Source organism: Sorex fumeus, unplaced genomic scaffold (genome assembly GCF_029834395.1).
Source record: "Sorex fumeus unplaced genomic scaffold, SorFum_2.1 ptg000007l, whole genome shotgun sequence".
Lineage (NCBI taxonomy): Eukaryota > Metazoa > Chordata > Mammalia > Eulipotyphla > Soricidae > Sorex > Sorex fumeus.
In genome coordinates, this window is record NW_026606064.1 from 51937777 (window position 1) to 51951057 (window position 13281).

The 13281-nt window shown below is 39.6% G+C and overlaps 1 protein-coding gene across 3 annotated transcripts in view; it reads right to left on the minus strand.

Moving 5' to 3' along the window:
- Nucleotides 1-13281, minus strand: part of DISP1 (dispatched RND transporter family member 1) — a 207342-nt gene that overhangs the window by 109956 nt on the left and 84105 nt on the right. The window contains exon 2 of one of the 3 annotated variants that reach the window (XM_056132128.1): nucleotides 10875-10937. The exons of 1 other annotated variant lie outside the window; for it this stretch is intronic. In XM_056132128.1, coding sequence (XP_055988103.1) covers nucleotides 10875-10920 — 46 coding nt within the window. In that variant the 5' untranslated portion in view covers nucleotides 10921-10937. Of the gene's footprint in view, nucleotides 1-10860; nucleotides 10938-13281 lie in introns of all 3 variants that reach the window. One more of the 3 variants, XM_056132139.1, reaches the window with a different exon arrangement.

Genomic DNA, 13281 nt, shown 5'->3' on the forward strand with positions numbered 1-13281 from the left:
CCAATTCATTCATGACCTCTAGGAGCCAGCTTCTTTTACACAAGGGGTTTGTTTATATTACAATCGATTACCACATCTAAAACAAAAAGTTGTCAGTAGACTTTTCTCTCCATGTGAGAAAATTCTTCCTTGTAGAAGTGAGTAAACTCAAACAGGATTTTGATGTGACTATCTCAATAAAGCTAAATCATCTCCAATAAGTTATAAAATACAAACTTGTTCCTGATATTCAAACAGATTCCCTCCACAAATCCACTGAAAACTTTGAACATGTTTGAAGGTCTACAGTTAATATTTCACAATTTCTTTTTAGTATCCTTGGATTTACTATGGGCTTAAAAAAGCGCCCATCTGACCCCAGGATCAGTTTCAGTGGCTGAAACAAGCAAAGGATAATAGTTCAAGCGCAGTCATTTCTTTCCTAGTGTAAGCACCCATTTCCATTCCAACATGCAAACTTAGGACAAAAATTTTGTTTCTATCCTCAGTCTCTAATAAACATAAAATCAAAAACAAAACCAATGCAATCATAATAAACAATGACCTGATTCAGGAACAGTAATGTCTGAAACTAATGAACTTTCAACTCTAAATTTAAGTATAATAAAGAAGGAAATACCTCGACAAGTTTCTTTTAATCTCAACTGTCTGAAAAATGTCCAGATGCTCTCACTATGCTCAGAAAAATTAGCCAGTCATGACAACAGTCAGGAAAAAAATGGTTTGTATCGCAGGTATTCAAACAAATATTTTAAAAATGTGCCTGCTTTAACAAGCAACATATCAAGGTGTAAGAGGGTAACAAACACCAGTTTTCAGCTTCCAACTTCCCATTAACCTGACATTAGTGAAGAAACCTGAGAACTTGGTATCTCTGAAATTAAACCTTCAGCTTCTATGATCCCCCCCCCACCCCCATCAAAATCCTTCTTAGCTGGCTTTAAAAATCTCTCACATACTTTGTTTTAATGTGTAGGTGTGTATTGATCTGGCCCTTCCCAGATAAGTCCACAGCTGGTGCATAAAAAATTACAAGAGAAGCACTACACTGAACTGTAAAGTCCCATTAGGAGTCATTCTGAACAATTAATTCTCTGCCGTTAGGAACCAGATTAATTCCAAATGATCTCTCTTGAAACTCTTTAAGTAAACATCATATTTCAAATCACTTGTAGTAGTTTCAACTGCCTTTTGGCAAAGGATTTTTCTTTCTAGGCTTTCTAGGTCAAATGATTGGCCCTATGTACTTAAAGATTGCCTTGAGTCACTCTGCTTCAAAAGAAATGCAACATAAGATGGTCTCTCAAAAACAGCTCTGACATCAAAGTACTCTCCAGCTTCCTATACCTTTGGAATTGACAGGGTTAGTCTATGCAAGTTAAGGAACATCAAAGAGCTGGCCCCCAGCCAGCTACACTTGTGCTCAGTTGCCTTCTATATTAAATAATCCCCTTTAAGGAAGAAATTCAGGTATTATTTACCAGAGATCAGCACTGTCTTTATGCAATAGTCAGTGGATCTCTGTCTGAAAAGCTTGAGGGCCTTGCTGACTTTTTCAGTACCATATTCAGGCACATAACAGGAGCTCAATAAACAGTCCTTGAATGCATAAAGACTTAAGTTCAATAGCATATGAAAGAACCCTAAGGGATGCTCATGGATAGGGAGGATTAGCATATCAAAATGGCAACAGTCCCCAAAGCACTATACAGATTTAATGTGGTCTCTATCTGGATACCCATGACATTTTTCAAAGAAATAGACAAAACACTCCTGAAATTAATATGGAAAAACAAACCTCCAGGCATAGCTAAAGCAATCCTTGGCAAAAAGATGATGAGTGGCACCACCTCCCCCAATTTCAAACTGTACTACAAAGCAGTAGGAATTAAAACATCATGGTACTGGACAAGAAAAAGACATGCAGACCAATGGAACAGAGCTGAATATTCTGTCACAGATTCAAAGATATGATCACTGAATTTTTGATAAAGGAGCAAGAAATGTGAATTGGAACAAGGAAAGTCTCTTTAACAAGTGGTGCTGGGAAAACTGGACAGCAACCTGCAAAAAAATTAACTCTGACCTCTAACACCAGGCACAAAAGTCAGGTCAAAGTGAATTAAAGACCTCAATATCAGACCTGAATCCATAAGGTACATGGTGGAAAACGTAGGCAGAACCCTCCATGACAATGAAGCTAAAGGCATCTTTAAGGATGAAACACCACTGACCAAGAAAGTGGAAACAACATAAACAAGTGGGGCTACATTAAACTAAGAAGCTTCTGCACCTCAAAAGAAACAGTGAGGAAAATATAGAGAGAGCCATGCAGAGCCCGGCAGCTTGCGGTAGAAAAATGAATGGACTATGCGTTAATCCACAGTCCATGACTCACTGGGAAGGAAGGGGTGTCGCTCCCTTCCACCTTCCCCCCCGCCCCCCAGGCAGCAAGATGGTGGCCGCCTCGGAGCTTTTTGGAAAGCCAGTTATGAGCCGGTGGTGATGGGGCAACTGCAACCTCATGGGAAGGGGGGCATTCACGACTCGTCCTTCACACCCTACCAAGGTCATGAGTTGCCTCCCACGAGTGGCTCTCTGATACGGCCACACTTCCAGAGGCACAAGGGCTTAATGCAGAGCCCGGAAGCTTGTGGCAGAAAAATGAATGGACATGTGTTAATCCACGGTACCATGCCTCTCCGGGAGGGAAGGGGAGTCACTCCCTTCTGCCTTTTTCCCCCTGGGCAACAAGATGGTGGCTACCTCAGAGTTTTTTGGAAAGCCAGGTATGAGCTGGCGGTGATGGGGCAACTGCAACCTCATGGGAAGGGGGGCGTTCCCGGCTCGTCCTTCATGTCCAACAGAGGCCATGAGTTGCCCCCAATGAGTGGCTTTCTGGCATGGCCATGGCTCCACAGCCACAGAAACCAATCTTGTAATTATCTGGCTCTTGGCAGAAATTCCTCCAGGCTTAATAAGTAAAATATCAGAAATCGAAATTCGCACTGTGATAGTGGCCTCATGACATCATATGGTTCTCATAACCATCTCTAGAAAACAAATTATTTCACAATGCCTTTTCAGCAGTTCTGATTGTTGGGTGTAAACTCTAAACAACAATGGTGCATCTTTTGTCGAAATAATGAATGTAATCGAAGTAGATAGAGAGATAAGTAGAATTCATCTGCCTCATAGGCATTGGAAGGGGTAGAAGGGGAGGATATAGGGGTTCCTGGACATGAAAAATAAGTACTGGTGAAGGGATAGGTGTATGATCATTGCATGACCGAAACTTAAACCTGAAAGCTTTGTAACTTTTCTCACAGTGATTCAATAAATAAAAAAAAAAGAAAAGAAATATAGAGAGAGCCTACAGAATGGAAAAGAATATTTACCCAATACCCATCTGATAAGGGATTAATATCCAGGATATATAAGACACTGGTAGAACTTCACAAGAAAAAAAAACCCTCCAACTCCTTCAAAAAATTGGGAGAAGAAATGAACAGATGCTTCCTCAAAAAGGAAATACAAATGGCCAAAAGGCACATAAAAAAAATGCTCTACATTGCTAACAATCAGGGAGATGCAAATCAAAACAACAATGAGATATCATCTCACACCACAGAGACTGAAAAACATTCAAAAGAACAAAAGCAACCAGTGTTGGCATGGATGTGGAGAAAAAGGAACACTCTTTCATTGTTGGTGGGAATGCCAACTGGTCCAGCCTTTTTGGAAAACAATATGGACATTCTTCCAAAAACTAGAAATTGAGCTTCCACAAGACTCCGTAGAAGACAGGCGTCTTTTTGTGGCCACGTCCACCTGCCCACATACCAAATTCTGCAGGATGGATATGTCATTCCCAACGTTCTTCCTTCCTTAATCCGGCACACCATTTTATCTGTAAAGAAACGAACAGCACCAGGCCCAGACAAGGTCAGAAATGAATACCTGAAGAATCTGCCGCCAATACTCATCAATATATTGGCTCGGCTCTTCACATGCTACCTGTCTGAATGCAAGGTTCCATCCCAATGGAAAACCAGCAGAACCTTTCTGCTGCACAAGAAGGAAGACATCCATGACATCGGCAACTATCGCCTAATCTGCCTGTTGTCCCTCATCTACAAGCTGTTCACTCAAGTCATCCTGAATAGTATTGGCAGAACAATAGATGAAGGACAACCATGCGAGCAAGTCGGGTTCCGAAAAGGATTCAGCATGATTGACCATATCCACAGAGTGAACAAGCTCATTGAGGTTTCTTGGGAGTTCAAGATGCTGCTCTATATAATGTTCATTGGTTTAAAGAAGGCCTTTGATTCTGTTGAGACTGAAGCAGTCATAGAAGCCCTAGCCAAACAGGGTGTTCAAACTCAGTACAACAGGATCCTCTGTGAGCTGTATTACAGATTCACCACCAGGATCTCACCATTCTACAAGGAAGTGATCATCGATGTTAAGAGAGGGGTTCAGCAGGGTGATACCATTTCACCGAATCTCTTCAGTGCCACCCTTGAGAACGTCATGTGACAACTGGAATGGGAAGGAATGGGAGTGAAGATAGACAGTCAGCAATGACACCACCTTTGCTTCACTGATGATATCATTCTAATAACATTAAACATTAGTCAAGCAGCACAAATGCTGGATGACTTCAACCGTGAGTGTGGAAAGGTCAGACTGCAGCTGAATCCCACGAAGACAATGTTCATGAAAAACGGACTAGTTCGTAAAGTTCCATTTGCTCTCAATGGAACAAACATCTCCGAATGCAGCAGTTATGTGGACCTAGGTCGAGAACTCAACATGACAAATGACCTGGCACCTGAGCTGCACAGGAGGAAGTGCGTGGCATAGAACGCCTTCAAGAGCATTGAAGAAATAGCTAAGAGGAAGAAGAACCTCCAGCTCCAAGCACATCTCTTCAACTCTACCGTTCTTCCTGCACTAACATATGATTCAGAGACCTGGACGCTTACGGAAACAGGATGAGAACGCTATTCAGGTCTCCCAAAGAGGAATCGAAAGAGCTATCCTTGGAGTATCACTCTTCATTGAAGTAAGAGAAGGAATCTGGAGTTCCTACCTCCATCGACAATCAAGAATCAGGGACACTGTCTCGTTTGCCAAGGAGTTGAAAATCAGATAAGCCAGACACATAATGCGATTTGAAGATGACCACTGGACTAGAGCCATTACTGATTGGATTACATAGGACATCAAAAGATTGCATGGTCACTCACCTACAAGATGGTCAGATTTCTTCATCAAGTCCCTGAACAGTTTGAGGCTCTTTGTGTTCCTGGAGTGAGCAGATGCCATTGGGCTACACTAGCACACGACAGGGACAGATGGAGACATTACTGGTGCCCGCTCGAGCAAATCGATGAGAAACGGGGTGTCAAATGATCAGGTGATCAAGTGATGACCTCGTAATACCACACTGGGAATATATCCCAAGAGTACAAAAAAGCACAGTAGAAATGACATCTGCACCTGTATGTTCATTGTAGTGTTGTTCACAATAGTCAGAATAGACGACTGGTTAAAGAAATTTTGGCACATCTACATAATGGAATACTATGCAGCTGTTAGGAAAGATGAAGTTATGAAATTTTCTTATAAGTGGATGGACATAAAGAGTATCATGCTAAGTAAAATGAGTCAGAAAGAGAGGGACAGATATAAAATGACTGCACTCATTTTTGGAATATAAAATAACATGAGATTAACACCCAAGGATAGTAGACACAAGGGTCAGGAATATTGCTCCATAGTTGGAAGCCTGCCTCATGAGCTAGGGGAGAAGGCAGCTGGGATAGAGAAGGGGTCAATAAGTCAATGATGGTTGGAGGAATTATTTAGGATGGGAGATGTGTGCTGAAAGTAGATATTGGAACAAACATGATAGCTTCTCAGTATCTATATTCCAAACCATAATGCCCAAAAGTAGAGAGAATATGGGGGAGATTTTCTGCCATAGAGTCAGAGGGAGGGTTGGAATGGGGAGTTATACTGGGGACACTGGTAGTGGAGAATGTGCACATGGAATTCGCTCATTTTATGACTAAAACTCAAGCATAAAAGCCTTTTAACTGTATCTTATGGTGATTCAATTAAAAAAAGAAAAAGAAGAACCATGAGGGATTTCCAGTCAAGATGGCAGTAGTGCAGCAGCAAGCGACAGAGTTGGTGGAGGGATGGCAGTTCTCAGAGCTCTGAAGAGCCATCGGGGTCACAAAATTTCTGCAGGAGTGAATGTGGGTTTTCCTCGAATATCCTGTCTCAGAGAGAGCACCACTAAATGAAATCAGCCTGTTGCCCACTGTGGAGTGCCGGACCAGAATGGGACTCGTGAGGATGTCAGCAGTGCGGCCACCAGCTGACAGATCTGGGCAGCAGCAGAGATTTAACGTGTCTAAATAAGATTCTCTTGGGCACCACTGTGGAGCGCGAGTCTCAGTGTTGAGGATACACCCCAGGTTCCGACCAGGGGGACCCAGTGATTTGCCACTGGCAGGGTGGTCCCAGCTCCAATTCTTCCCCAGAGCAGCCTATGCTGCCTGTAACATATTATAGAGGATGTCCCTGAGTGCCAACTGTTTGGAGACCAAAGATCAGGGCATGTGGCCACTAGTCAGGTTCTGCTGGACTATTGGCTACTGCCTGCCCAGAGAGCCCAGCACATGATTGGTAGCAGTCCTGATCCTGGTTCTGGCCCCTGTTGGACCACTGCTTCTGTTGCCACTGGGGTTCAGGGGGCACAGCACTGCTGACAGGTCAACCTGGACCACAGAGCAAGTGCATTAATAGCCTGATGGTGCCTTTGGGCTTGCTGACACCCCCAAATGGCCACTATGCCTCTGGCCGGACTCCAACAAGCCAGGACCAAGTTTCCTCAGAAACTGTACCACCAAAACTTAGGTATGTGGGAGCCAAGCTCACAAATGACCTCTGGCTCAGCCATACAAGGTCATTTATCGACCTTGCTTCAGAGACCCATAAATAAATCTTGAAAGTGACCAAAAGTCACAGTAAATCTCGGACCCACACAAGGCTGAACAGACTATGGTACATCAGAAGGAGGAGGTTAGCCCAGTGCCCACCCAAACAGAGCCCCCAGCAGCCTCTTGTTCCCACAATCCAAAATCACCGCCAGGCCCAGACCAGATTCATCTTGGAACAGACCTCACTGTGAAAATCTGCTGAAAATTCAGGTATGCAGGTTTTGTGACTGAGATCTCCAGACTTCCTCAGGGTCAGGATAGGCTACCTCCACCTCCCTGAACCTCCTGAAGCCCTGGCAGTTATGTCCACACTCCAAAGCTACCACATTTTAAGAAAGCTAGTACAGCTGTACCTTCCCAACAAAAATACTTAATGCCATAAACAAACACAATGATTTCTTAGTACCTGTACTGTAAACCATAATGCACGAGAGAGAGAGAGAGAGAGAGAGAGAGAGAGAGAGAGAGAGAGAGAGAGTGCCTGCCACAGAGGCAGGTGGAGCAGGGGAGAGGGAGTAGGGGAGTGGTGGGAAGAAAACTGGGGGACACTTGTGGTAGAAATAGTACAGTGGTGGACGGATGGGTGTTGGAACATTGTATGACTGAAACACAGTCATGAATTGCTTTGTGATGGTCTGTCTCACAGTGATGAAAGCAAGAAAGCAGGAGGAAGGAGGGAGGGAGGGAGGGAGGGAGGGAGGGAGGAAGGAAGGAAGGAAGGAAGGAAGGGCAAACGAACAGTGGTAGCTACTTCCATCACAGCTCTATGTTGTCTAACAAATCTTAGAATGTGACTAAGTTTTATTCTCGACTCATCACTCACTAATCACATTGCCCAACACTTAGTTCTTTGTGTTATTAATTTTAGATTAATGTTGAAAAATCAGTCCCATGATCTGAAATGAATTATCACTAAAAGATCTTTCCTTCACTCCCTCCTCCACCCCACTTCACTAGAGCTGAGATTCAAGGGCCTATATGCTATATTACACATAGTTGTAATATATCTTTTGTTGTGCTATGCTGGATTTTTCAAACATATGTGCCTCCTAATTGTCCTCTGCAAGAGTTTTCGAACATATATATGGCAGAGTACCAGAAAATCATGATGTGCTTTTTGAAATTATCATTGTTAGTGAAATGCAAATAAAATAGGATATATTAAATTCTGTTATAAATATGAGAAAAAATCATAGCATAAAGTATTACTGTGTATATTTTCTTAATAAAACACAACCAAGGACTTACATATTACAACAAAAATAAGTTTAAAAATTTTACAGGCTCAATTTAAGTTCCTGCATCAGTAATACTGAACTATTTCTTTGTACTGATTATAAAAGACTGAATGCTTACTAAAAGAAAATAAAAATAATTGACATTAAAACTTGTAAGATAGAACATAGACTGAAAACTGGGCACATTTTATCTATATAACTTACCATTTTCTAGTCAGGTCCGAAAAGGTGACATTTACTAGACTTAAACACAAACCCATGCACAGCTTGCAGGAGGTCACAGTGCCACAGACTAGTTTGATTAGTTTGAAAATCCAACTTTGACATAATCAGGGGGAGCCAAGTTAAGATGACTGCAACCCCCTACGAGCAGTCCCTAAGCCAACCCTCTGCAGAGAAGTAGATGGTCTCTGAGAGGCCATAGAGAGCCAGGGAATGACTTCCTTAGCCTACCTAGAAAGAAAGGAAACACCTGGAAGTCCAGAGACCCGTGCAGGGATCTGCAAGGTGAAAACTATTTTCATAAACACTCTTAAGTTAGCATGTGCCCTTTTTCACTCTCATTCTCCAACAAGTGCCCCATCCAGCTCTCCAGAGGCTACTGACTGACTGTAAAAGTAGACTGCAAAGTCTAGCTGTCATCCGGTAAACTAGACACTGAAGATCTGCAAGCATGTAAAATATAACTTCTTTCTTTTTTATACTAGGAAACAGAACTTTTAAACAAACATGTTATCCAAGGGGCCAGAGCGATAGTATAGAGGGTTAAGAACTTGCCTTGTATTCAGCTGACTCGATTTGATCCCCGACATACCATACGGCCACTCAACTCCCATATGGCCAGGAGTAATTAAAACAGAGCCAGAAGTAATCCCTGAGCACAACTGGGTGTGATCCTCAAACAAACAAAAACCCAAAAATAAAATGTCCAACTGTACTAGTCTAACCAGTATAATGAAATTATGCTTTAATTTTCAACCATTTAAGGACTTACAGATGTAACTCACAAAATCTCTTTGAGGTGTCAACTGACTTTCAGGGTGTTAAGGGTTCTACAGATCAAAAAGTTTGGGAACCTCTGGCTGAGAGTGGGAAATCTCTAGGCAAAGTCTGAGAGACTGTGGCTGGGGAACAACCATGAAAGGCTTTGAAGACCTGATTCCTAGACATTCTTAAAACCCTGAAATAATTTATATTTGAGAATCAGAGATATATAACTATTTCTCTAAAAACCTTTAAAAAAATCAGGGCAATTCATCAGAGAGCTATATACAAAGTTGCATGAGTTGGGCTTTCAAGAGAAAAACTTGGATAGAGGCTTAAGGTAAGTGAGATATAAGTAGCTCACATTATCCCAGTCTAAGAGTCGATTTCACTTCTACCAAGAACTATATCCAACTGGTAATTACTGTGCCACTTGAAGATTCAGGAACTTTCACTAGGCAGTGAAAGGACAATTAATTTAATGAATATACTACACAGAGTAGTCATTTAAAGTTTAAGATCCCTAGTCCATTCTCTGTTTTGGAGATTTGGCTGTTTCTCACCCTGTATCTCAATCTTAAGTGTACGAACTGATTTGCCTGTATCTTTCCTCTGGAGAACATAAAACTCAGTCTCCTTCCTCTCTCTCGCTCTCTCTGCCTCCCATCTTCCCTCTCTCTCTCCCCCCTCACTCTCTCTCTCCTCCTTCCTCACTCTTAATTTATCTAAACAATTTTACTCCAAAACTAAATTAACTTTAAGATCTCTCCCCCTCAATTATGGTGGGAGAAGGGATCTTGTGTTGCCACAAATAATCAGGTCCAGATGAAGGGCCTCATATCCAAGTGAAGAACATGGAGTGGTCACAAATTGCTCCTCACTATCAATCACCTTGGAAAGACCCTAAAGTGTTTATTATTTAGTTTGGGTAACACAGTATTAACATCTGCCATCCATGGGTTAAATTAAGGCTTTTATAAAAGAGTTGTGCATAATAACATTGTTATTTTTTTATACACCAACAGGGTGAGAAAAATAACAAAATAATGTCTTAGTATAACTTTTTGACCTGTTAATAAATAGAATACGTTAATATTTACTTCATCTGTCTTTTCACACTTCTCATTTAAAAAATAATGTCATGTTAACAGGAGTAGAATCTAAAGTTTTTTCTTTGACCTCTCACACGCAAAATTCTATAATAAACTACCCCATTTTAGAATATAAATAATAGAAATGTATCTTCAACACAAAATTAGGGCAAATTTTAATAGAATAATAACTTATTATTATCATCTTGACCTTGATTCTTTTTCTTATATTTCACATCAGTGTAAACAATATCCATTCTATTTTCTGCAAAACTGTAAAGTCTTCTAAAATGTAAAATACTTCATACATAATATCTTAGTTATTGTGCATCATAGTACAAATGGTGCCTCAGAATATAGCAGAAAATCAATTAATACTTGCTAAATGAACAGATACAAAAATGAACACCATTGTCATCTGGACAACCAGTCTAGACAGGCTTTGTGAGAGACATTTCATTTGTTTTTATATTCTCACAATTATCCTTAGAAATGGAGTTGGAAAATTTGAGAAGGATAGTAACTTACCCAACATGACATACCTGGTAAGAGACTGGATTTAAATTCCGGTCTGACTTCAAAGCCCATGAGCTAGAGCAGTGGTTCTGAAAATAGGTGAATATAAGAATCATGTGGAGAACTTAAGAAATAAGCAAATAAAATCCCAATCAAAAAAGTATATAAACTATATTAAGTGATCCTGTGTTAAAAGTGAAAAATATAACCATCTAAATGAGTTAAAGGAAAGAAGTCTAAGAAGCACTAGATAGTACTCTTCTGACTGCAAACTGGAAGACCAAAGAAAAAGAGAATTGTACACAGATACTATATGCTATATAGTAAATATTTTTTTTTCATTGGGACATAGGCAAACAATTCTGAAAGCATTTTATGTTAACGTTTCTGAATTTTGAGAACGCTGGCATCTTGGACCATGTAAGGTTTTGTTTCAGTGCAGTCTTGTGCACTGTAGGAAAGTTTGGAACATCCCTAGTTTCTATTCACTAGATGCCATTAGCACCCTGCTCCCAGTTATGGTAACCTAGAATGTCTGCAGACACTGCCATATATCATCTGGGAGACAAAAATGTTCCAGTCGAGAACTACTGCTTTATGCATATATTAGGCTGAAATGATTATGTAAATACATTATGAATAATGAAAGCCTCATTTCTCACTGGAGAAATGTAACTAGAAAAAGTTACAAATAATAAAAGGAGAAACATTAGAAAGAACACTGTCTTACTGGATTTGAATCAGAAGCAGAAATCTATAGACTCCTACTCAGAGCTTACTAAGTAGTTGTATACAAAACCCAGTTTATAATATATGTATATATATATATATATATAACTATATTTAGCTCCATCTGCTGAAAAGGTCTAACAGCAATGCAACTTAAGAAGCAAGGAGTGCATCTAACATCCAGATTTTAATTCCTAAATACCATTTTCCAAATTATAAAACAAAAAACAATGGGAAATGTACACTGATGAAGGAACAGGTGTTGGAACATGGAAATTCAATCATGAACAACTTTGTAACTGTGTATCTCATTGATGATTTAATTTAAAAAAAAACCCTAAAATTCTAAAAACCAAAACAAAACAGGATTCCTTGGAGTTCTAGAGCTATTAAAGAAGAAAGATAAGATGAGGCAGAAATAGCTGAATACTTCAAAGAATAGAGGTCTCAAAAATTTGCAGTGGACACAAAAGCCAATTCAAAGGAGCTCATTATAGCCGAGTTGGAATAATTTGAGAAACAAAGCAAATTAATAAAGTTGTTGCATTAATACACAATATTTATGAAGCCATATTATTATAAATAAACAAGTGATGAACAAAGGGTATTTCTTCCTTATAGTTAGCTTTCCAATTATTGAATATAGAAAGAATAGTGAAAATGATATATCACCATTAGGTAAATGCCATGTTTGACTCAAAATGCCATTTAGTAAGAAGCTACCCATGGTTTGATGAGAAACAGGATATTTACATAATCATCAAAGCTAGATGGGTCTTCTTGCAATTATTATTGTTATAATTATTTGTCTAACAGTGATTTTTTTATGGAAAAAGAGTAATAAGCACAACTTTAAAAAAAAATAAAAAAAAAAGAGTAATAAGCAAGGAATTTCCCATTTAATATGGGCAGAGGAAAAAAAACAGCATCTAGAGTTAAAAACTGGACAGACACCTTAACCAAGTGGCCAAAATTATATCATCAGGAGTAGCACCATATACCCCTAATATGATGCTTTAACAAGTATATAGCCTCACTTCTGTGTTTTTCCCCCAAAGCCATAGACTCAATCTAATAATTAGAAAATATCAGATATGCTCAAACTGAAGAACATGTTTCAAACTGTCATACCCATTGCAGAAAGAAGGGAAAGATTGAGTAACTATTACAGACTACAAAAGACTAAGAAAACATCATAATTCAGTGCAATGTGAGATCTTCACTTGAACTCTGGGGCACAGAAAAGATTTCAGTGGGAACACTGGCAAAATAAGATTTATAGATTAAGTGACAGTATTATAACAACGCTAGTTTCCTTGTTTTAGTAATTGCTATAGTTATTTAAGATAACATAAAAGATGGTTGAAGGGTCAAAGGGAACTCAAAAGTTTTTTGAAGATTTTAGAATTAGTTCATTACACTGAAGGAAACAGAGGAAAAGTTGGCTACCATTCCTCCACAAAGCTGACTATCATTATGTCTTTGACTCTAATAACATGGGAAACAAATGCAGAAATAAACAGATGAAATTACATCAAATTAAAAACTTTCAGTACTGAGAAAGAAACTATCTTTAAAATAAAAAGACATCCTTCCAAATGAGAGAAAATATTCACTACCATACATCTGACAAAGGTGTATTATCCAAAATATGCAAAAAAAAAAGCTAGCAAAACATGGGGAAACAGTTCAAAGGGTTCATGC